Raw genomic sequence first — 24463 nt, forward strand, 5'->3', positions numbered from 1 at the left:
TTAATGCAGGATTTACCTAAATTCCCTTTTCTCTATATATTAGAATAATTAGCAACATAAAAAATACTCATAAAAGAGCGACTGGCTAATATTCTTTCTGCAACATATACCCATAACCACTTCAGTTTAAATCCTTCATTTTTTTATTTTTTTCAAACACCAACTTCAAAATCATTTTCTGGCCCGGGCCTATATAGTGCCTACCTTAAGCTACGCCAGTGGCTTTCTTGATGTGTGAAAGCGATTGACAGGCAATAGATGTTGAATTGTTTTCGAAATTCACTTGGTGTACTAGTATTTTGTCGGAGAAAACGCTGTGATATTTCAATGCAACAAAAAATTAAAATGTCAATTTCATTTGCAAACAGTAGTAAATTTAACACGAATTTAACAAGGTTGTTAAGTTGGTGGTGAAACACTAGGAAATATAATGTAAAAGTTTAACTAGACCTAAACAGCCGACATGTAGAGACCATCGAAAGAGCCTTTGGCACAGACATATTTCAGCCTTTGACCTCTAAGCGTGACCTTTTCGATACAGACATGGGTCTTGTGTGTGACAAGTCACCTCATAAATGTGAACCTTCATTGCAATACTTGAAACTCATATGAGTAATGGTCAAGATATAGCCCGGACAAGGTTCAGCCCAGACGGACAGACGCACTGACGCATGTACGCACGGACTTGCACATACACAGAACCACCATCGTGACAGCTGTGTCTCGCTCACCGCACATGGGCTCGACAAAAAAGGCATACGGGAAGCAGACTCTGATCTTTGCATATGGGGCCAAGTTTCAAGAAATATTCCACCTCCGCGTTAAAACTTTCACCTTAAAACATAGATGACAAAGAAAAAATTCTAAACAAATAAAAAAAATGCATCGTAACTGAGAAATATATAACACAAGTATGTATACATCAACATCGACAAACACAAAATAACCATAACAGTGTGTATAGCTTTTACACAAATTATTAATTGGCATACTCATCGTTGTATCACTTGGACGAACTTTTCAACTTTTCACCGAAATACTTTCTCTGTCATATCCTCTATTTGCTGAATGGATTCCACGCGGTTTATGAAAACAGCAAAAAAAACAGGTATTTTTTCGTTTTTTTACACTATTTCCCAACAAAGTTCCATAAAAACCAATAGCGCAACGAACAACTCTATATTGATTGTATGCATGGTAATGGTTCATTTCTGAAAGAACCACTACTAATATGGCGTTAAGGATGGAAGTGGGGATATTTCTTCTTTTTTGTGATGAATTGCGGTTTACTTTACATGTCAGTTTGTATTTCACTAGCTAAAAGAGGAAACCATTTTCAGTTTATAAAATTAAGTCTGATTATGATATAATATATAGAAGAAGGAACTGTCAGTAAAATAGAATTGGTCTTAAGATATTTGTTTCGTCTTCCCAGAAATCATGGAAATGTTAAACATATATCCTCACTTCCATCCTTAATGGCACCCATACTATGCTATGATAAATATATAGAAAGACGTCCGCCGGGGACTCTACCGCGGCGTTGAATCATTTTATTCAATCGGACTGTTCTATACAGATCTTGAGCGTTAATAGTCCAACAACCATTTCACAAGATTCAAAGGGAATTAAAGCCTCAAATACATAAAAAATATCGTTTTAGTTGACTTCAACTAAAGAAATATACTAACGTCCGCAGGGAGCCCGATCTAGAAAAAAATACTTACTCCATTTTCAGGCCTATACGAAGAAGTACTTTCAAAAACCATCACAATGCATACAATAAATATAGAGTTGTTCGTTGCGCAATTGGTTTTTATGGAACGTTGTCGAGAAATACCGGTGTACAAAATGAAAAATACCTGGTTTGTTGACGTTTTCATTTCAGCATTTGTGCGTGACGTACGTTCCTACCATTGGTATCAGTGTGATTTCTTTTAAAGTTTCGGAAGACGCGGTAATATGTTGCGACATAAAAGTTCTGCGCATCAGAACATTCTGTTTTCGGTATTTCATGTCTTACAACGGAAATGAACAACAACATTTGAATTAAAATAGACGCGTGTAGGATATTTTAAACATCATCACCCCATGTACACTAGTGTACGACCATGTTCGCCGCGTGTCATCATCACCCCATGCACTCTAGTGTACGACCATGTTCGCCGCGTGTCATCATCACCACATGCACTCTAGTGTACGACCATGTTCGCCGCGTGTCATCATCACCACATGCACTCTAGTGTACGACCATGTTCGCCGCGTGTCATCATCACCCCATGTACTCTAGTGTACGACCATGGTCGCCGCGTGTCATCATCACCCCATGTACTCTAGTGTACGACCATGTCCGCCGCGTGCCATCATCAACTCCCATGTTCGCCGCATGTCATCATCACCCCATTGTACTCTAGTGTACGACCATGGTCGCCGCGTGTCATCATCACCCCATTGTACTCTAGTGTACGACCATGGTCGCCGCGTGTCATCATCACCCCATTGTACTCTAGTGTACGACCATGGTCGCCGCGTGTCATCATCACCCCATTGTACTCTAGGGAACGACCATGTTCGCCGCGTGTCATCATCACCCCATGTACTCTAGTGTACGACCATGGTCGCCGCGTGTCATCATCACCCCATTGTACTCTAGTGTACGACCATGGTCGCCGCGTGTCATCATCACCCCATTGTACTCTAGTGTACGACCATGGTCGCCGCGTGTCATCATCACCCCATTGTACTCTAGTGTACGACCATGGTCGCCGCGTGTCATCATCACCCCATTGTACTCTAGTGTACGACCATGGTCGCCGCGTGTCATCATCACCCCATTGTACTCTAGTGTACGACCATGGTCGCCGCGTGTCATCATCACCCCATTGTACTCTAGTGTACGACCATGGTCGCCGCGTGTCATCATCACCCCATTGTACTCTAGTGTACGACCATGGTCGCCGCGTGTCATCATCACCCCATTGCACTCTAGTGTACGACCATGTTCGCCGCGTGTCATCATCACCCCATTGTACTCTAGTGTACGACCATGGTCGCCGCGTGTCATCATCACCCCATTGTACTCTAGTGTACGACCATGGTCGCCGCGTGTCATCATCACCCCATTGTACTCTAGTGTACGACCATGGTCGCCGCGTGTCATCATCACCCCATTGTACTCTAGTGTACGACCATGTTCGCCGCGTGTCATCATCACCCCATGCACTCTAGTGTACGACCATGTTCGCCGCGTGTCATCATCACCCCATGCACTCTAGTGTACGACCATGTTCGCCGCGTGTCATCATCACCCCATTGTACTCTAGTGTACGACCATGTTCGCCGCGTGTCATCATCACCCCATTGCACTCTAGTGTACGACCATGTTCGCCGCGTGTCATCATCACCCCATTGCACTCTAGTGTACGACCATGTTCGCCGCGTGTCATCATCACCCCATTGCACTCTAGTGTACGACCATGTTCGCCGCGTGTCATCATCACCCCATTGCACTCTAGTGTACGACCATGTTCGCCGCGTGTCATCATCACCCCATTGCTCTCTAGTGTACGACCATGTTCGCCGCGTGTCATCATCACCCCATTGCACTCTAGTGTACGACCATGTTCGCCGCGTGTCATCATCACCCCATTGCACTCTAGTGTACGACCATGTTCGCCGCGTGTCATCATCACCCCATTGCACTCTAGTGTACGACCATGTTCGCCGCGTGTCATCATCACCCCATTGCACTCTAGTGTACGACCATGTTCGCCGCGTGTCATCATCACCCCATTGCACTCTAGTGTACGACCATGTTCGCCGCGTGTCATCATCACCCCATTGCACTCTAGTGTACGACCATGTTCGCCGCGTGTCATCATCACCCCATTGCACTCTAGTGTACGACCATGTTCGCCGCATGTCATCATCACCCCATGCACTCTAGCGAACGAGAATGTAAACCTTACGAATATGTGTTTGTTGAATAAAGATAAACGACTCTTGCGAGTGTTGAACACAATCGGATTACATAGTGATCTCCCTTTACACGTGTTAAAAATAGCGCCAAGTCTTTGGTTAAGGGTCAGGGTTATGGTTATCTCAGCGACGCGACCACGTTATAGAACTGGGCGTTGGGGAAGGTCTCGCCATTATTGCTTAGGCCCATCGTGGTTTTGTCTTATGATCGTATTTTGCACATCCCACCGCTGGCGGCGCGGTTGGCGGAGGTATTTTGCGCCCAACCGGTGGAGGTCCTGGGTCATGACATTTTGCAATCCCACCAGTGGCGGTGGTTGACGGTGGTATTTTGCACCCAACCGGCGGAAGTGCTGGACCATGGCATTTTGCACCCCGGCTATGGCGGTGGTTGGGGGTGTTATTTTTCACTCGAATTTTACTACTACCAATACCGTGAAACAGAGGAATGGTGAATGAATCGGCGTGTTTTCAACACACCTGAGATTACATTACACTTGAAATATAATCTGTCTCCGTATGCACGTTAAGTCAGGTGAAATGGAATTGAAAAATATATGGATACCAGGGTTACTTTAATTGTGATTTAATTTCAAAATATAGTACTGAATCTTAAACGAACTATTTAACTGGACTATCATGGTGTGGAAATATAGGGAAATGACATGGAGCAACAACTATAATTTGAGGACAGCATAATTTTAGAAAATAGCTTTTCAAGAAATCATAGTGTTTTTTTTCAATTTGTATCAGCGTTCATATATCTAACTCTTTCGTTGTAAGTATAATTATCTATATCCGGTTTAGGAAAAACTATAACCTGATTTATTATAATTATATTCACATCCTCTGCTAGTCGTCAGTTTTGATAGAATGCACTTTGTAGATCTATTCTTATGTTAACGCGGATACAAAATAGTTCATGTTTGTTTAAATGATTCATATAAATTACCCCCTTGAAATTTTACCCTTATCCACTTCCTGGTTTACTTTCCTTTTCAAGAAGCTAAAATGTCGGCTGAAGGACTGTGTTTTAGTAGCGTCTGTGGCCAGAATGTCCGCCTCAGCAGCGACCGGAAGACAGCCAAATGGGAGCCCCGCCTCTCTGGGGGATGGGTCCATTGTGAGCGACCCCTTCAGGCGGGACAGACCTTCACGGTCCAGGTAGAGGGCAGCGGACACTACGATATAGGTTTTGTTGAGCGCGATCCCCAAAGCAGCACCAACGGGAGGTCGTCCACTTTCGCTCAGTTAAACGAGGTTAAAATTCACAAGCGGGCCTGTAGGATACTGGTCACACTTGACCGCAATGGGAAACAGGTTAGTTGTATTGAACGCCTTAGTATGTGTTTGCGTGTGTATGTGTGTGTTTCTGGCATGATTCAATCGCCTAAACAGTAACCCAACGTTCTTCTGGGGTTCAATTAATAATGTATCCAGTTTTTGCATTTCGTACTGTTTGCTGTTTGACGATACACAGGTATTATCTTTACGATCTCATGTTTATTTTAAATCATCGTCATTGCTAATAGAATATTTATATTTATGGGACACACAACTCATGAACTCTGCTTTGTACTGGAATGCATATAGATAGACTGGGTATTAACTGAAGTTTGTTCCGGAATCAATTTCATTTTTAGAATTTAGTTTCAGGTCATATCTAAAAAGTCCAGTGGTGACACATTCATCAAGGACACAAAGGGCAAAATTTGGCTGACGGTTAATCTGAAGTTTGGAGATATGGTGGTCAGCATTTTCTGTAAGTTGTGCCTAAAATAATAAATATGTCTAGATATATACCCAGTGAACAACGATGTGTCTGAAGTTATTATTTACATAGAAAATCAGATGTGTAAGATTTGGTGGTCCGGTTGGCGCAGTGGTTAGCTCTCTCGCCCTCACCTAGGCGACTCAGATTCGATTCCCGGCCTGGGCGCATGTGACTTTGGTTTGTCGTCACCAAGCCGGACAAGTGGGTTTTCCTCCGTGTACTCCGGTTTCCCTCACATCACAAGACCACACTCTCGCGTTACTTCGTGCCAACGAGTGTAATGAATATAATGTAATAACTTGTTTCACAATCGTTGTTAAATATGTAAGTTTAAACTAAGATGTCGTCGAATAAATGACAAGCTAACGGCCCTGTTGCCTTACATTTTCCGCGTTTAAATGTGTTCTTTTTCATTTTAGATCCGGACAATACATGCACACGCCTGTCCTCAAACCACGGAACAAATGTCAGACTGGAAGACAATAAACAGAAAGCTATGACGGTCAAAAAGAACCCGGCTTCTGTATGTTATAGCTCGTCCCCAATCCTTATAGGGGAGCAACTCGAATTTGTTTGCGAGCCGGTGAAAGACGGAGACAAAGACCCTAGCCGATACGAGGTGTCGCTGTTGGTTCACGGGGATGACCCCGAGAGCCTCCTTAGACAACACACCCATTACATTGACACAGCGGTTGCCAACACTGGTAACCTTCCTGTTACTACAATCGAATGTCTAGAAAAGGAAGACTGTTATGGGTGCATTAATGTATCTCTGGTTAATGAGACAACGGTACGGTACACATTTGGACGCGGCAATCAAGCGGAACAAAAATTGACCAGTAAGGCAACTAGCGGAATATGGCTTATTCTAGACCTGTATAGGGTAACGGTCATATTACATAAGAAGAACAAACGAATGGCTGGGCGTGATGTTTGTGATGGTGTTGTTGCAGAGCCAAGAAATGAATGGGGCGAGAACACAATGGAGCATGTTTGTGATTCACCGTACGAGACCATAAATTGTGGACCGGAGAGCAACTACACACCGTTAATGAGAATAAGGCGGCTAGAACAGTTTGAACAAACCATCATGTCAAGTCTGAATATTTCTCCAAGCGCATCAAGTATGCAACAAACCTGTTTAAAAACCAGAACACCAAGTGTGCAACAAACCTGTGTAAAAGTCGGAGCAACCCAAGATAATAATTGTTCAGACGAGAATTCTTCGCGCACAAGTTTTCAAAGTCTAGAAAATCGCCTGGAGAATATTGAAAAAGACTTTAGACGACTAGTGGATAGCATGGAGCAACTGTTTACAGGTCCACCGGTTGGAAGTCTGGAGGCCCGACTCGCTGTTCTTGAAAGTAGCCTACCACTGATCCGAGAAACAACGCAGGGCAGGGCAACTCTGGCGCCTGGCGATGGATTTATTAACATCCGTGTAAACTACACGTCCTTGGTGGCCGACCTAGAAGCCAAGAGTCTGTGTGACCATCTTTTCCAAGAAGGTATTATCGATCTCCATGAAATGAATGAAATTCGCCAGCTGAATTCCTGCGATGCCAACAAGAAAACCCTTGAGCTTTTGTGGAAAAGGAAGGCTAGGAAATCGCAGCTTGGGCCTCTTCTTCAGAAAACAAAGCAGGAATTTCTTATCAACGAAATGTTTCCAGACAGCCAAGATTCGTAACAAAACAAGATGATATTTGATTGTACATAATTTATTGACTGGTTTCAGTCTGCATGGGATAAAATAGCCGTATTGTGATAAAACATTATTATTCACCCATATAAATATTTGTCTTGAAAATTATTAATGATCTAGCTGGTGCTTTGTGAAGTGTTAGGCTGCAACATTATACGTTTTCAGTTTTGTGATGTTTTATGTCAAAACAAATTTTATCAATGCTTATGTGTTTTTGTATGAAAACTTGTAAATAAGATAAATAAAGAAGAAGGTTAATCCTTATAACTGTATTTCTACGCATGCTTAGTAAAAAATAAACAAGCGGGAAAACAGGAACTGTCGTAGGGCAGCGCGCACGACTATTCGCAGCCTTTTCTTAGAAATGAATATACAATAATGATGTTATATGCCAAAGCAATAAAAAAATGTCGAATTTAAAACGTAAACAACAAACGCCACAATGCGAGGAAACCAGGTTTTCAATGATTGACAGAAGAACTTCAGCCTTCGTTGAGAGATTCAGTTTCAACTCTAGTTCTTTTACTATTTTAAGTAAAAGTGACCTTGAACTTGACCCTAGAGGAGGCCCGAAATGCAGTCCCATGGAAGTCCTCCCAAAACTCTTCCATCATACCAAGTTTGGTCACAACATGTCCATCCTAACTCAAGTTATTCAGTACCAAACGGTTATTTTTAGTAACAATGTTCTTCGCCCTAGTGGCCCCAAACATAATGCCCTGAAAGTCTCCATAAACTCTTCCATTATACCAAGTTTTATCACAATATGTGAACCCTAACTAAAGTTTTTCAGAACTAGCCGTTTTTCTATTTTAAGTAATACTGATCTTGACCCTAGGGGGCCAAAACACAATCCAATGAAAGGTCCCATAAACTCTTCCTATATTCAAAGTTTGGCCAAAACAAAAAAAAAAAATTCTATACAACAGGGGTTTGCCACTGCCCTCCCGCCCGAACAGCGACGAACGCCATTTTAATAACCCGGTTACACTTAGTGAAATTTAATGTGCTTGTCAAAAGCAATAAAAAGGTAAAAAAGGTCAACCAAGGACCATAATTTGTATTTAAGGTATATATGGAGTTATGTTACCTATTGGTGTGATGGCCGTAAATAACTGTGTGAAATATTAAATGAAGGGTATAGAAGAATTAGTGAAAATCCCACTTTGCGCTAAAACTTAAACCGGACACAAATGTGAGCGTTATCTTTAACCTAAGTTCCAAAGTCAATCAGGGGCCATGTTTTGTATTTAGGATGAAATGTGTTATGTAACCTAACTGTGTGATGGTCTTGAACAGCTGTGTGAATGAAAGGAAGTGAATTGAATAAAGGGTATTGGAGTTATAAGTGAAACTGCCAACTTTCCCTCAATCTTAACCGGACGCTGACGCAGGGGTTGGCAGTAAAGCCTATTTTTTTCTCTAATAGTCGAGCTAAAAAAAAAAAAAAAAATGAAGACGTTTCTGAGTTGCATATACTTGAACTATTACTGACATGCATCCGCTATATGATATATTAGCGGAATTCAAATTGACTGAAACTAAACGCATGATCATACACTGAACCTTTTTAATCAGACACGTAGTATTTTTTTCTGAAATAGAAATAAAGAAAATAAGTATACTTGTATGCATGCACTTCAGACTATGTTTGTCAAAAGAGTACACACATATAATTAAGGAAGATATATTATTTGGCTTTTTAAACATGCATTTGTTTTGATAGAATTGTGATCAAAAATGCAACCAAAATGTGTGATGGTCCTGAACAACTGTGTGAAGTATTAAGTTAATTGAATAAAGGGTATTGGAGTTAAAAATGAAAATACAAACATGCCCTAAATCGATTACCTGGCGCCGACGCGGGGGCGAGTAGTAAAACCTCCTTATTCTTCGATAGTCGAATTAAAAAAACAACATGTAGAATACGAAATGAATCTGCAATAATACCAAATCGTTCGATCTTTGAATACGTTATACAAGCGAGATAATAGAAACATAAGATCAATCAAATACCTTGAATATATATATATATAAACAATTCCGTCACAAGACAAACGCCTAATGGTACGTATATTTTTTAAGGAAGCTTAGAGTGTTTGCAATGTCTCGCTTCTGTCGTTCATTAAAGCTGATTTTGGGTGTCTGCTTTATAAAGGTTACCTTGCTTTTCTGATAAATCAATGAAAAACTTTTATCCAGATAGGCCATGGAGGAATTTTATCAAAACACGGCAAAAATTAGTTTTGAAAAAAATGCTATGGTAGAAGTATTTAATAGCCGGTACATGTCTGTATGCACAGTTTCTTTAATCAGCTAGTTACAAGCACTGAAGGAAATGATCTGTGTTTTGAAGGGGAAAAGAACTGAACAAACACAAAATACATCGATATTTTACTTCCTAAATTTACAAGAACTCCATTCATCCATACTGCAGCTAGACTCACTCATAGTGCACATATTTTACGTTGGCAACATTTGTTGTTGTTTTTATTTATAAACGTTCTAATTGAGTTATTTTATATGTTTTTGTTAACAAACACCAATTAAACAACAACGGGCAGATACCCATTTGAACAGAATTTTGTCAATCTCAGCCTTAAATAATTACACCTTCAAAAACGTCACTTAAACTTTTCGGCAAATGTTGTATACAACATGTATATATATACTTTAAGTAGCAATACATTGTAGTGTTATTTCATTATGGAATGTATAGATGTTTTATTGATTAGACTTAAATAAACTATCGAACCTAAGCACATACTCACAATAACACGAAATAAAAAAAATAATGTTTCAATAAAAGTCCGAAATCATAATTCTTCGTGAAATTCTATGCTGTGCTTTAAATACTCGTCGTATTCTTCATTCAAATTGCCTACGCCCATCTCACCAAAGTCACCATCGGACAATTGTTCTAGCAAGTGATGACCAATTATGTCGATAATCTTTTGAACAACATTCCGCTTTTTAATCAACATATCAAACCCTAACGGACCCACATCATTCATTCGGCGATATAGCCGGTTCCTTGTTTCATCCAGCGATTCGATAGTTTTGTCTTCCTCCATTCCGTTGAGAATCTCAAAGTAGAAATCAGCAATCTCTTCGTCAGTATCTTTAGGCAATTGAAATTGAGCCTTGCGAAGTTCGTCCTTTATTGTGTCAAAGTTCTTTATTTCGTACATATCTCGGGCATGCTTACTTAAAACTTCGTCGAACTGCTTGATAAGCCCCGCGTAAGGGTTCAGCCTTCCTCCTTTTGTCCGGAACATTCCTGCTTCTTTGTTCACGAAGGATATCATCTGACCCACGTTAAGCTCCCCTCCGTACCTCATCCTTCTCTCGCTTCCTTTTGGATACCAGTAAAACGAGGGATAAACAACAGCGCCAAAACTTTTCCTTAAATAATTTTCAAAGTCAACATTTATTCTAGCAATAACTACTTCATGTTCGTTCTCAAAGGTTTCAGCCAGCTCTTCGTACGCAGCAATGTCGTCCTCGTCGCCAGCTTCATGCAACATCACTAGTTTGTGCTGACCGCTAGTGGTGATAACTTCATCAAATATATCGCTGGTCAGTTCTAAAGCAAACTGCTTATCGAGTTTCCTGGAATCTCGTTTCATAGCATCTGACACCACTCTGGACACCGCACTTGATGTTATATCATCCAAATATATCTTGGGTACCGCACTCCCGTACTCGTAGAATACGATTCCAGGAAACGCGTTCAATCCGAAGGCTGCTACAAGAGCGGGGTCCGAAACACGTCCGAATAGTATTTCTTTATCATATCTAAAGGTCTGTGCAACTGTTAAAAAACTTAAGTACAGCAGTTTGCACATTGGACAATTATCTTTGACCACATAGAAAATCATGCATTTCTTGTCTTTGATAATTGACGGAAAACCATCCTCCGTGACATCAGGAACGAAGGCGAATGTGCCTGCCATTAACGCAATTATTAAGTAAATCCATTGTACCGTAATATGCATCATGCTTATGTCCAATATTTTTTTTCTAACAGTTCTATTCCTATAACTTTATTCCCAAATGTACTTTCGCCTACTGCAGGGATATTCCTTACATGTTTTACATGACTACGTGTAAATGGTGATAATGAATGGAAGGAAGGATGAATGGCGATCAATGGACGGCCATGTAACAGCTGTCATGTCTGCACAAACTGCGAGGGCTTGCTAATACACCCTTATTGGTATTGCTTATACTTCTAAAACAGAAACCAACGATACTGGGCTTAATTTGACATGGACATCATTAGTATATGTTATGTTCAACTTCAATATATTTCTGACGACGAAACAAGCAAACTATTGTGGATAGCACGGCACTAACCCTTTATTAATTTAAGGCCGTAATCTGGATAAAGAACCTAACCGGAGGTTTGGTAAAATAGAACCCCAAACAGTTCAAATCAGCTAAAAGCCCCAAAGAAAAGCTGTTATTTAAAGTGTTGGTTATATTATTCGCATTAGGGTCAGTAGTGTATGAGTCTTCGTCCAGATAAGGATATTCGTTTCCTTAGTCCGTTTAAGGGTGTTTTGTTCAATGATAACATTTTGTTGACATAGATGTACAAGGTAATGTCATAACGCACCTGTACATGTCCCAGCTATTGTCAAATCAGAAAAAAAATATTCAAGAGGTTTATATGCAGATTTTACCCATAATCAAATTAATTAGACAGCAAGGGGCGTGTTATGTAGGGTACGTCAACTAGAAAGAATATTAAATAGTTGGCTCTGGCGTTGAAATGTACCGACACGTGTATTCAAGTCATTATTCTTTAATGGTGTTCAGGAATCAAGCCTCAATTTTCACTTTCATTGTCTCAGTATGTCGGGTGCCCGTTAATGGCTCTATACATATACATCATGTTTATCCTATCTTGGAACATTAAGATAGGACTTCAAAAAGGTAGAAAGCGGGGCGTCCGTCTTGCCCCGTCTTTCCGTCCGTAATCATCCTGGGAACGTCGCACATTATATACCACCAGTTTACTTTAACTCAAGAGATTGTCTTAATTTACATACAAAGATAATGTGTGAATATTTATAAACATTAATTCTAATGATCATTTATATAAAACAAACATTCGCCTAGAAAGATCTGATATATTTTGGAAGTAGTTTCTACATTATTAAGGCGTAAAAATCAGACATGCTGTCTATTTTTGCCGGACTACAATTGATTTTCAAAAACATACAGCATCGGTTTTCCTTAAAAGGGAGACTACTGCAGACAGACTAACATCCCTGGTCCATTCTATTTATAGTTAGAGATAATTATGGTACAGATCCAAATATGGTATAAGTTTAACATAATAACCTATATCCATGTATTTTTAAACCAGAGCTGGACTAACTCTAATATCAGATTAGATATAATACATACATGTAGAAAAACATGATAATTATATTTCGGTAATAAAAAGTCAAACTGTATCTGCACAAATTAAAAAAAATGTGGTATTTAACTTAATATAAAAAACAAATCTATTAAAGCAATATTCAGAACTTTTTATTTTAATAACAAAATAAAATTATCAATTCAATAGTTCCCGTAATGCTTCAGTCTGAAAAAAAGAAAACAAAATCAATTTAGTTTGATTAATCCTTCTGCCATACGAAGTTAGTATTCACCAATGTAACTATGTATTAAAGCGATTGAAAACAAGAGATGTATGTCAAACATTATGCCCTCCCTGAGCGCCATGTTGTCAGGCTTATAAGGACAAATTAATGAAATATGCATGGACCGAAATAACAGCTGATTTGTCACTGACATTGGATGCCGTTAAGGCAGTTATAAGATTATGACCATTCAAGTGTGAGGATAGAGTGTGTTATGGCCATAACCTTTGACTTTTTGAACTCAAAATCCACAGAGTCATCAGCTGGTCACCAAAAACCTACATGTCAAGTTTGAGGGCCATGGGTGCAGGCATTGTCAAGTTATCACACAGACAAAAAAAAAATTCATTCAAGGTCACTGTGACCTTGACCTTTGATCCGATGACCCCTAAAATCATAAGGGGTCATCTACAGGTCAGTTGCAACTCCAAGTCAAGTTTAAGGGCCATGGGTGCAGGCATTGTCGAGTGATAACTCGGACAACCTTTTACCATTCAAGGTCACTGTGACCTTGACCTTTGACCCTATGACTAGGACAATGTCCATAATAACTACAAATAGTTGCTACAGTAGAATTATAACACCAGTACAAGCCATAGTACCTATAAAGCATGGCTTTCCCACGGTTTGTTCCCAGGGTGAGGTAACCACTGTTTACGGAGAAATCGATGGCTGTAGGGGTCTTCATGTGCACGTCCATGTTGTCTGGGAAGTTGGAGAATACTGTTTGGCTAGCTGTGTGCACCTGGCAAATAGCATTCAGTCATCAGTATCAACATGAGCAAATAAGTCATTTCGATTATATCATAGGTAGCCTATACTATATATGCTTAAAGATGCACTCTTACTCCCAAACAAGATTTACCACATTTAATACTTTTGTTTTAATATTCCAAAAAGGATGAATAAATGTCGAAAATAATTGTTCTTATGAAGGATACTGAGTTCAATTTGAAAGAAATGTGCATAAAACACAGTATTTCTACCTAATGAGACTATAGTTAATTACCGTAAATCTTTTAGCATTTACCAATCATTTAATATTTTTGCGTTTTCAACTATTAAATTCACGGTTAAAATCTTGTTATCAGTAATTATTATTTTCCATAAATGCATTATTCAGTAAGTATTTCAAGTTTTATCAGTCAAAATTTATGTTTGTTATACATGTTTATGCTTTGATTTTGAATAAGAGTGTCACTTTAAAAGAGGTATTATCAGATAAGAAAAGCTACCTTGAAGTCTTAATTTTATTTTAAAGGCATATATCAAAAATTTACAACAGAGTAACAGAATTATTACCACATACTTATATATAATTTATTAAGCTGACCAGAAATAATACATACCAATTTAATTGCCTTTTCTTCCTCTCTGGAGACAATTGCGAGTATTTCTGAGGTTGCGTTGAATTTAGCGATTGCACAACTTGATGTTAGGTTCATAATTGCCTTTACCGGGCGAGGTTCAAACCCAGTCAGACATGATTCACGCTCGTACAGGTTAACAACACCAGTATTGGACCTGAAAAATCAAAACATATGTTCTTCAGCAAGGTTCTGAAAACTCTGATAGTTATGTGTATGTTTGTTTCTACCAACATTCTAAATCAATTCAATCGAACAAAATATCTAAAAAGAGACAAACTGATGCCGTTATTTGACTGTTTATTTTTTTTAAATTGGCTAATACTTATATTTAACTCTATCTTTTTTTAGTAAACAAACAATCTTAAAAATAAGTCTCACAATATAAATCCTCTGTGAGTTTACTAAGATGGTAAGATTTCTAACTTGAATTAAATAGAAAATGTCTAATTTTCTTACTGCTGCACTTACCCGCAAGCGAGGTACTGGTCGTTTGGAGAGATAGCGATACACGTGCCTCTCGTACAACCCTCGTCCATGAACCTGTGAATACATTCCCTTGTCCGAACATCCCACACGTACACCTGACCATCATCTGATAGGAAAACAAGCAAGAAGTTTATTTCATTGTTTTGTCATGATTTATCTTTCAACAAACTGAATTTTCAAACATTAACTAATGAAACTGCTGATCAAAATAGCCATAGATTAAAATAGAGTAAACTAGACTTGACTGCATCAATTCGATTAATTATATTTTATTGTTCTCTTGTGTTAACATAAAGACATACAAATTACACATATACTTACAAACAAATCACAAACACAACTAAAAGGTTTGGCTACAAGTTATAAAAACATTAGTTTCAGCCCTTCCCAGTCGTCATTGTAAGGTCAATATCATATAAGATTAAACATATGTAGATAAGATAGTATAGATTTAAAACATTTGGAATATATTGGAAAACGGAGAGAATAAGTTGCTAGTTGCTACTGATTTTTTTTACATATATATATACATCCCAGACCTTGGAGTGTTGAAATTTATAATCAATAGAAGCGCTTTGTATTTTTAACCGGTATATATAAATATCGAAATATTTTCATCATTTGTTTTATATTCTATTACAAATAAGAGTTTGGTTTTACTTAAAGGATAAAATAAGTGAGGTGTTTGAAAAAGAATAGGTGTTCATTACGGTATATAGTACATATAAAAAAACAGCGTTCTTGATCATATGTTCCTTGTCCACAACGACAATCAGGATTACAACAAGGGATTTTATATGAAGGTTTGCATTGAGATTACTGCAAGTGTTTCTAATTCTTGCAAGTGTTTCTAATTCTTGCAAGTGTTTCTAATTCTTGCATGATTGATACTAGACATTTCGTCGACTGCAAAATAATACTTCGGACCAATTGAGCCTTTGTATATATCTTTTAAACCTTACTTGAAATTGTTTCGAGTATTACTGTTACCAGCATAAAGATCAAGTCTGTTCCATAAATCTATGGAAAACGTAATTGTTGATTTTAAATGAATACTCAAGTGTCAGGTTAAATAATTTTGAAGTGGATAGTTGGTCGTTCATCCAATTGTTTGTATTATTTGTACATGAAGAAGATGAGGCAAGCCATTATTGTTTACACAATATATTAAAATTAACTTTTGCATTTCTCTGCGGATCACTTAGTGGAATCCAACCGACTTCAATCAAAAGTCAAATCAGATCAGGTTAATCTGGTTACAACTCTAGCTGCTGCGTATTGTATTTTTTCTTAACATTCTTTTCCATTCATAGCACAATTATCCTATACTTAAAATGAATATTCCATCAAAAGTCTCATGTATGAGCCAAAGTCCTAGATGTTTATGCCTAACAAGAAAGTCCTGCCAAAAACTGCATCATTTGTAATATACATGTATAAGACAATCCTAATTCATAAATACCCCTTCTACAGATTAAAAATTTTTTTTGTGTTTTTTTTACAAGTTGTTCTATTAACAAGAGCCGTCGTAAGACAGCATGCTCGACTTCGCCGCTTTGACTTAGAAGTGAATACAATAACAATGTAATATTACCAAGTTTGGTCTATTTATGTCAAACCTAACTAAAATTATTCAATACATAAGGTGACTTTGATGCTGCCCTCCCACCAGCCGAAAAATGACGCAAGTCATTCAAATAACTTGATTTCCCATTATGAAAATGTGGTAAAGAATATACAAATATGCCTTTCAAAAGAAATTAAAAAAAAAAAATAATAATAAAAAAAAATCAATGGCCAAATTGTATAGCCCTCCTTGTTTTCCCTTGGTAAAAAACTGGTTAAGAATGTAAAAATGTGCCTGTCAAAAGAAATTTAAAAAAAAAAATATATAGATATTCAAGGGACATAATTTTTATTTAGGGTTAAAATGGAGTTATGTTTCTTGTTGTAAGATGGTCGTAAATAATTTTGAATTTTATTAAGTGCATTGAATGAAAGGTATAGAAGTTTTTTTATTAAAATCCCAACTTGCCCTTAACTTTTACTTGCGTAAAACTTTAACCTAAGTCAATCAGGGGCCATAACTTGTATTAAGGATATGGAGTTATGTAACCTCATTGGGTGATGGTCCTGAACAATTGTGTGAAGTATTAAGTCAATTGAATGAAGGGTATAGAAGTTATTAATAAATATCCCAACCTGCCCTAAAACTTTAACCTAAGTCCAATAGTCAATCAAGGGCCATAATTTGTATAAGAGATAATATGGAGTTATCTAACCTCATTATGTGATGGCTCTGAATAATTGTGTGAAGTATTAAGTCAATTGAATGAATGGTATTGGAGTTTTAAGTGAAAATCCCAACCTACCCTAAAACTTTTACCTAAGTCAATCAGGGGCCATAACTTGTATTAAGGATAATATTGAGTTATGTAACCTCATTGTGTGATGGTCGTGAACAACTGTGTGAAGTATTAAGTCAATTGAACAAAGGGTATAGAAGTTATTTATAAATATCCCAACCTGCCCTAAAACTTTAACCTGAGTTTCATAGTCAATCAGGGGCCGTAATCTGTGTATAGAATAATATGGAGTTATCTAACCTCATCATGTGATGGCCCTGAACAACTGTGTGAAGTATTTACTCAATTGAATGAAAGGTATTGGAGTTTTAAGTGAAAATCCCAACTTGCCCTAAAACTTTTAACCTGCCCTAAAACTTTAACCTAAGACAATCAGGGGCCATAACTTGCATTAAGGATAATATGGAGTTATGTAACCTCATTGTGTGGTGGTCCTGAACAACTGTGTGAAGTATTAAGTCAATTGAACAAAGGGTATAGAAGTTATTTATAAATATCCCAACCTGCCCTAAGACTTTAACCTGAGTTTCATAGTCAATCAGGGGCCATAATCTGTGTAAAGAATTATATGGAGTTATCTAACCTCATCATGTGATGGCCCTGAACAACTGTGTGAAGTATTAACTCAATTGAATGAAAGGTATTGGACTTATAAGTGAAAATCCCAACTTGCCCTAAAACTTTAACCGGACGCTGACGCCGACGCTGGGGCGAGTAGTATAGCCCACCTATTCTTCGAAAAGTCGAGCTAAAAAATTTAAATACTGTAATTCAGTAAATTTCAGTACACTACAGAAAAAAACATGTTCTTTAAGGCTGTTTATTTGCCTGTTCATTAAAATATGGGAAATACATGTACATGAAGGATGTTTATTTGCCTGATCATTAAAATATGGGAAATACATGTACGTGAAGGATGTTTATTTGTCTGATCATTAAAATATGGGAAATACATGTATGTGAAGGATGTTTATTTGTCTGATCATCAAAATATGGGAATTACATGTACATGAAGGATGTTTATTTGTCTGATCATTAAAATATGGGAAATACATGTACATGAAGGATGTTTATTTGTCTGATCATTAAAATATGGGAAATACATGTACGTGAAGGATGTTTATTTGCCTGATCATTAAAATATGGGAAATACATGTACGTGAAGGATGTTTATTTGCCTGATCATTAAAATATGGGAAATACATGTACGTGAAGGATGTTTATTTGTCTGATCATTAAAATATGGGAATTACATGTACGTGAAGGATGTTTATTTGTCTGATCATTAAAATATGGGAAATACATGTACGTGAAGGATGTTTATTTGTCTGATCATTAAAATATGGGAATTACATGTACGTGAAGGATGTTTATTTGCCTCTTAATTATACCTCCATGCGAATACATCTGCTGGCCATCGCTTGTAAAGGCCACAGACTGCACACTGCCATTCATCGTCAAGGTGAACAGCCACTCCTTCGACTGAATATCAAATACATATTTTGTGCGATTACTCAATTAATTCAGATTTCTATGGACATTTAATAACTATAATATAACTGTCCATATTAATTAACCAACAGTATTTTTAACCAGTGATAAGGGTATTTAAGATGCAATTTATTAATGGTTCACTTAGATTTTGTACAGCTACCTTGACCTTTATGTATATTGATAGAAAATGTTGTCTATCTTATACAACTTTAAAATATGCTTTCAAAACCATGCTTTACATAACAACTAAATTAATTTGACAAACCCTTTAAGCATAGCTATGTGCTTTCCGAAAGACAGAATTGAGGCTCAATTATATATAAAGTACACAAATATGCCGAGGATATAGAGAAAGGTACCTTGGACGAGATGAAGTGCATTCTGCCATACTTCCCGAGGAAGACAATGTATTTGCCATCAGGAGATAACACAAACTTGTTCATACTCTTTTCTTCCATACCTTGAATATAACATAAGAAAGTATCAATGTCGCTTCAGGCAAACATCAACATGCCTTCATTTATGTTGAAAATTCAATAAAGTTATTGATGCTGAATGCAAGCATCACTACTGGACCAGGCTCCAATATCACAAAAATACTTAAGTCAAATCTCAATCTTAACTCAAGTATTTAAACCACAATTTAAAGCATAGTATGATTTTAAATCTTGCATATTTTTAAACTTTTTGAAAATGTATTTCTCATTGAATTAGTCAATATTTAGAAGAAACTTCATTCCAAAGCAAAAAATATAAATAATTAAATTAATTAAATTTAATTAAATAAATATAAGTAATTGTTAAAAAACAAGAAATTGTACTAAAATACATTTTTCGCTGTAGAATATTTTTCCCTTGGAATCTTGACCAATGGCATAAATCAACATTTTATATGATAGAATAGTGGTGTAAAATCATACTGTACTGTATGTGTTTTTTAATTACTTTGATGCTATGTGGTAAAATGAGTCGAGACTGAGATTGAGATTTAACTGAAGCTTTTTCGGGCTATAGGGGCCAGATGTAATCATCAATACCAGTAGCTCTATTAAGTGAATATTACCATGCATACATTTCATTTAAACAAAATTGCCTTGAAAAAAGTAAAGAATCATAAGTTTCAGGTGAATGTAAGTTAAATAATGGAAGGGCCTCAGCAGTCACACTGAACATCAATCAGGTGAGATTATGTAGGTGCCACAAGGGCCTCATGGCCACTCAAAATTTAAATAGATATTTTATTATTTTTATTATCCAAACAAAACTAGAGAGTGATTTATATCAGCATACAGCTGTTTTAACAGTCAAGCTAAAATGAATTTCTTTACGTGTAGCCCAAGAAAAATGGCTGTTTCTGCTTACCTTTGTAAGGCACATTAACGACCTTGCCAGCAATCATGTCCAGGTATTTGAAGGCCTTGTGGTTTGAGCCGATGATCACCTGTTCTCCATCGCGGGAGAAATGGGCACATGTGATCGGATAGTTCTCAAGGAAAAAGCTCTGAATCTTAGGGTTCGTCTTTCCATCAACCTTTAAAACATTTATGTCTCAATAAATACCAGTAGTAGTAGTAGTGTTTATCTTGAATATTGAAGACATTATCAACCACATTTACCTTCCGATGACTTGATTTAACTAAATGTTTTTGCGCAAAGGAAATAGAGAGCTTTTAACTTAATATAAAAAATTGAATTCCATAATCAATTGTCACTACAGTATATACAACAAAGGGAAGTAACTGCTGCATTGGGTTAAGACATGTACTAGCATTCCTGTACTGACAAAGTCTAACTGTTATTTAACTGAAGGTGTAGTTATAAATTAAAGCAGTTTCATCCTGTTTCAATGTGACATTTGTTTTTGAACAAACAATCTTAAGGCAGTTTTAGAAAGCATTGCCTGATTTCTTTGAAAGGAAACATGTTCAGCTGTAGTTTTTGACCAACATGTAAGTTCTAATATCTATTTTTGAACAGTTTAAAACTTCAGTTATTTTTTATTGTATAAATTCAGTCAATACCAGAATCTTTATGTCTCTATGTTGAATCTAGTCAGCTTTAGGGCGACACTTATAATTTTGATAAAAAAAATACTCAGTGAACAGTTTTGAACATTAAAAAGAGTATTTTTTCCAATTTTGTCCGAAGTTATTGTCTTCTTATGAAAGACTTTATCGTTTATCAAATATATTTAACCATACAAATCACAATGAGCAATTAAAACATTATAAGGTTTATTCATTTATGTACATGGTTAATTTTTATATTTCATTCACTTTTGTTTAGTTTGAATTATAAAATCAATTTTTATCACCGGTTTTAAGTTGGGTGCATAGTTTTTTGCTTTATTTTACCCAAGAATATAGATATTCAGACAGGTCCCTGAAAATCTGAATTTCTAACAGTAACATACCTGGAACAATGTGAGTGTGTTGTTGGAGCCTCCTGTGAGAGCAACCTGGGCTGAGGGATGAAATTCCAGAGCTTGTACACCTCCCTGCAGTTGTTAAAAAGCAGATCAAAATTCATGCACATGGGAAAAATGTTTGTTTGAAAAAATGAATAAAAATTAACGAACTTTATATGCCAATTCAATCAAATGTGTTTTGTTTTTTTACTGGTATAAAACATAAGACCATTGACAATGTGAACATTAATAAACACATCTTGATTTTGAAACTCATGAACACCTTTTATTTAAGGTAGATGTACATGCATTTTTATCATATTTTCAAACACAGAACAAAATTGTGTGAACCACATGTACACAGGAGTGTATGCCAGGCATACTGCGTACCTTCATGTAGTTTTCCTTGTTGAGGTCAGTGCATGGTTTCACCTGTATGATGCCCCGCGGCAGGGAGGTTGGGGCATCCAGAAAGGTGCCGGTCTTCTGTAACAGCTCCTCCACATCGCTGTCCTCACCTGGATCAATGAGTTAAAATACTGCTAGCATATTGTTTGGTTATGGGGATAGGGTACCAAATGATCTTATAACCATATGATTTAATGGTACTTATACTAATTTGCAATGGACTAAGTGTTCATTTTTCATAAATAATGTGAATTTCATATTTGATACATATGTTTGTATTGAACGATACTATACTGTCTGACTGAGGTTTTCTCTCTGACGGAAGTTTTGCCCAGTTTGGGGTGCTGGAAAGCTTTTCAAATCTGAAACAGAAATGTATTTGTTAATAGAATTTTGCCTTCTCATTAAAAAAATTAGATTAACTTATTGAAAGAATAATGATTTTGACATGGTGGTATCTTACATGATGAGAATAAATTAGAATAGACATTTCATTAGCAATACATACTGTGATTTCAAGCGATGACTGTATTCTTTCTTAGTAATCTTTGACTCTTCATCTCTTTTTATTCCTGCAAACTTTCTATCTTCTGTCAACAAAACACTGAAAAATAATTAAGAAAATGTTTATTATGAATACATCGTTTTGAAACAAATACTTCTATGATAAAAACATAATTGTAGATGAAATTTTGGAACAGCTTTCTTTCACTGTGTGCCTGTATTGCATGCATCTTACAGAAGCCACAGAAGATGATATGAGTAGCATCGCATGATTTTGGGCCTTCATACATAATTATTACAAATGAAAATTATTACAAATGAAATGATCATTTATAGTAAAATTTTGTCAAAAATAATAAATTGTTTGATGTTTATCAAACAATCTAATCTTCTTTCCTTTGAAGGATTATCATTGGCGCATCATTTTCTCAACAATTTATAAATGACCATAAGTTTACTCATGTTACCATAGCAAACATGAATTTCATACCAACTTATTTTGACTGCATTCATAGTTTGTGTTTAAATGGATTAAAAATACAAAAATTAATCATCATTGTTTTCTTTATTAATGTTCCATATAAATACCGTGTTAAGAAAACAACTAAATTTATAGGCTAGATGTAATATTGATATGTTAATGCTGCATGTCATCTCTAAAATGTACTTTCGTAATGGCATCAGGTGCTTAAGTATCTAGTATTCGAATGCGCAAAACATGTTCTCACTTGAAAACATGTATCTTTCACAATGTCATCATGAAATGTTCAGTATTACTTCCTTGAAATGTCATTTAATTCAAATACCCAATAAAAAAAAAAAGGCTGACGGCCCAAAATTGCGCCTATTTGTCTCATATTTTGTAGCAGAATTTCTTGGTCTCACCTGCCCTGATCATCATCGTCATCTTCCCAAGCTGGGGCCTTTTTTTCAAGTACTCCCTGCCTCTGTGTTGCAGAAACTGATAACTCTGTTCTCTGTAGGAAGAAAAATATCAGTGCAGTTGTAAGGTGATTTTGAGTCACAACCTTTGGCTACACCTTTCTCAAAATCAAACTACACATGGATAATGCACCAGTCAATTGTTACAGGCTGTGTTTTTACCTTCAAGGTCCTCCTGCAGTGCTGGGTGAATGCGATAGTTTTATCTTTGCACCCAAAATAGCGGGGAATGTGTCTTACCTAGGGTCCCTAGGGTTGAGGGGACATTTGCGGGGATTTTACCAGCAGTTCTTCTCAGCAGGAGATTTTAACCGGGCTTGGCAGGACCAAAAGTCAAGGTCACCGCTATTCCCCTGATCTGGGGGGATCCTGGTTACAATTGACTGGTGCATAAGTGTGTAAGGGGGGCTAGGGAGTCCTTAGTCCATATAAACAGCCGCTTCAGAGTCTTTGACGATTTTTTATTTGGCGACTCTTCGCGTCCATATATATCCCACTTGTTGTTTTCCTAGCATGACAGATCCCAGCAGTATATATTGAGCGGAAAGATAATGGGCACCTGCTAGATGGTTTCAAAATGGCGATGCTTTATTGACAGAGGTGAATCTGAATTGGACTAATTATTTGTGTTTCATTAAACACTTGAGTGTAATAAGTAAAACGTATTGGCTAAAATGATTAATGTGTAACTTTTGTGTTTTATTTAACAGTGAAGTGGTATTGTGGAGTAACAGTTGAAGGATTTATTTAACATTGGTATGGATCAGTTGACTTGTGGCGTTTCAGGAACAAAATGAATATCCTAATGTTAAAAAAGTTCCCTTAACGCGCATTATTGTGGCTAGGGAGTCTTTTGCAAAGATTTCGGTTTGCTAATTTCACTATCAAATTCTGCATGCTGCTGATTTTTTTTTAATCTTATCTATCCATAATGACAACAACAAGCACTTGATTTTGACTCACCTGTACCGTTTTGTCTAACTCTTCAAGTATCTGGTGCTCTCCGCCTAGAACCAATGATTCAAGTTCTTTCTCAGTATCCTCTTTCAGTTTCTTCCCTCCTAATGGAACAGATGTCCGTTCATCTCTGATTCTTCTTTTAATTTTTCTTGTCTGTTCGGAAGGACATTGTCTGGAATAACTGTTACGCAGCATGTTTGTGAAGATAAGGTCTATAAAACCTATAAAACTCCGATTACAATGAAAAACGTGTTTATTGTTTTTTATTTCGACATGGATGTTTTACGTTACCTGAAGTGAGACTTTGATTTTACCATCTATTTTATTAATGTTCAGGATAAACGCGGTTGGTTTACAAATAATTGAAAATTAAAATGCTAAAAATGTATTATATCGAAACAAATTGAATATA

At 37.0% G+C, this 24463-nt stretch overlaps 3 protein-coding genes across 4 annotated transcripts; 1 reads left to right on the plus strand and 2 right to left on the minus strand.

The window, feature by feature from the left end:
• The first annotated feature begins 4371 nt into the window (after nucleotides 1–4371).
• Nucleotides 4372–7750, plus strand: LOC128231415 (uncharacterized). Of its 2 annotated transcripts, none has more exons than XM_052944228.1 (4): nucleotides 4372–4756; nucleotides 4982–5298; nucleotides 5635–5740; nucleotides 6172–7750. In XM_052944228.1, exons 2-4 carry the CDS (start codon nucleotides 4990–4992, stop codon nucleotides 7440–7442), a joined length of 1686 nt encoding a protein of 561 aa, XP_052800188.1. In that variant the 5' UTR covers nucleotides 4372–4756; nucleotides 4982–4989; the 3' UTR covers nucleotides 7443–7750. The 2 variants fall into 2 exon arrangements, with proteins under 2 accessions (XP_052800188.1, XP_052800187.1); XM_052944227.1 differs by having other exon boundaries at nucleotides 4374–4756; nucleotides 5629–5740; nucleotides 6172–7746.
• A 2089-nt stretch (nucleotides 7751–9839) lies between these two features.
• LOC128231417 (uncharacterized) lies at nucleotides 9840–11550 on the minus strand. The gene has a single exon (XM_052944230.1). It carries the CDS (start codon nucleotides 11456–11458, stop codon nucleotides 10274–10276), a length of 1185 nt encoding a protein of 394 aa, XP_052800190.1. The 5' UTR covers nucleotides 11459–11550; the 3' UTR covers nucleotides 9840–10273.
• Nucleotides 11551–12984: 1434 nt separating this feature from the next.
• On the minus strand, nucleotides 12985–24389 carry LOC128231416 (U3 small nucleolar RNA-associated protein 18 homolog). Its single transcript, XM_052944229.1, has 13 exons — nucleotides 24055–24389; nucleotides 23035–23126; nucleotides 22154–22249; nucleotides 21940–22007; nucleotides 21628–21755; nucleotides 21244–21327; nucleotides 20193–20361; nucleotides 19190–19290; nucleotides 18728–18818; nucleotides 14953–15076; nucleotides 14464–14638; nucleotides 13717–13859; nucleotides 12985–13056 (listed from the first exon to the last, which is right to left on the minus strand). The coding sequence occupies exons 1-13, from the start codon at nucleotides 24244–24246 to the stop codon at nucleotides 13032–13034; spliced, it is 1488 nt and encodes a 495-aa protein (XP_052800189.1). The 5' UTR covers nucleotides 24247–24389; the 3' UTR covers nucleotides 12985–13031.
• Between the last annotated feature and the right edge of the window lie 74 nt (nucleotides 24390–24463).

Source organism: Mya arenaria, chromosome 4 (genome assembly GCF_026914265.1).
Source record: "Mya arenaria isolate MELC-2E11 chromosome 4, ASM2691426v1".
Classification (NCBI taxonomy): domain Eukaryota; kingdom Metazoa; phylum Mollusca; class Bivalvia; order Myida; family Myidae; genus Mya; species Mya arenaria.

Bases quoted from the DNA above. Each gene is read 5' to 3' on its own strand.
- LOC128231415 (XM_052944227.1), top strand. From the start codon at position 4,990: ATGTCGGCTGAAGGACTGTGTTTTAGTAGCGTCTGTGGCCAGAATGTC. The intron at 5,299-5,628 runs GTTAGTTGTATT...TTTAGAATTTAG, and splicing joins TTGACCGCAATGGGAAACAG to TTTCAGGTCATATCTAAAAA. The intron at 5,741-6,171 runs GTAAGTTGTGCC...TTTTCATTTTAG, and splicing joins TATGGTGGTCAGCATTTTCT to ATCCGGACAATACATGCACA.
- LOC128231417 (XM_052944230.1), bottom strand. From the start codon at position 11,458: ATGATGCATATTACGGTACAATGGATTTACTTAATAATTGCGTTAATG.
- LOC128231416 (XM_052944229.1), bottom strand. From the start codon at position 24,246: ATGCTGCGTAACAGTTATTCCAGACAATGTCCTTCCGAACAGACAAGA. The intron at 23,127-24,054 runs GTGAGTCAAAAT...TTCTTCCTACAG, and splicing joins AGTTAGACAAAACGGTACAG to AGAACAGAGTTATCAGTTTC. The intron at 13,057-13,716 runs GTACTATGGCTT...TCTTTTTTTCAG, and splicing joins GGGAAAGCCATGCTTTATAG to ACTGAAGCATTACGGGAACT.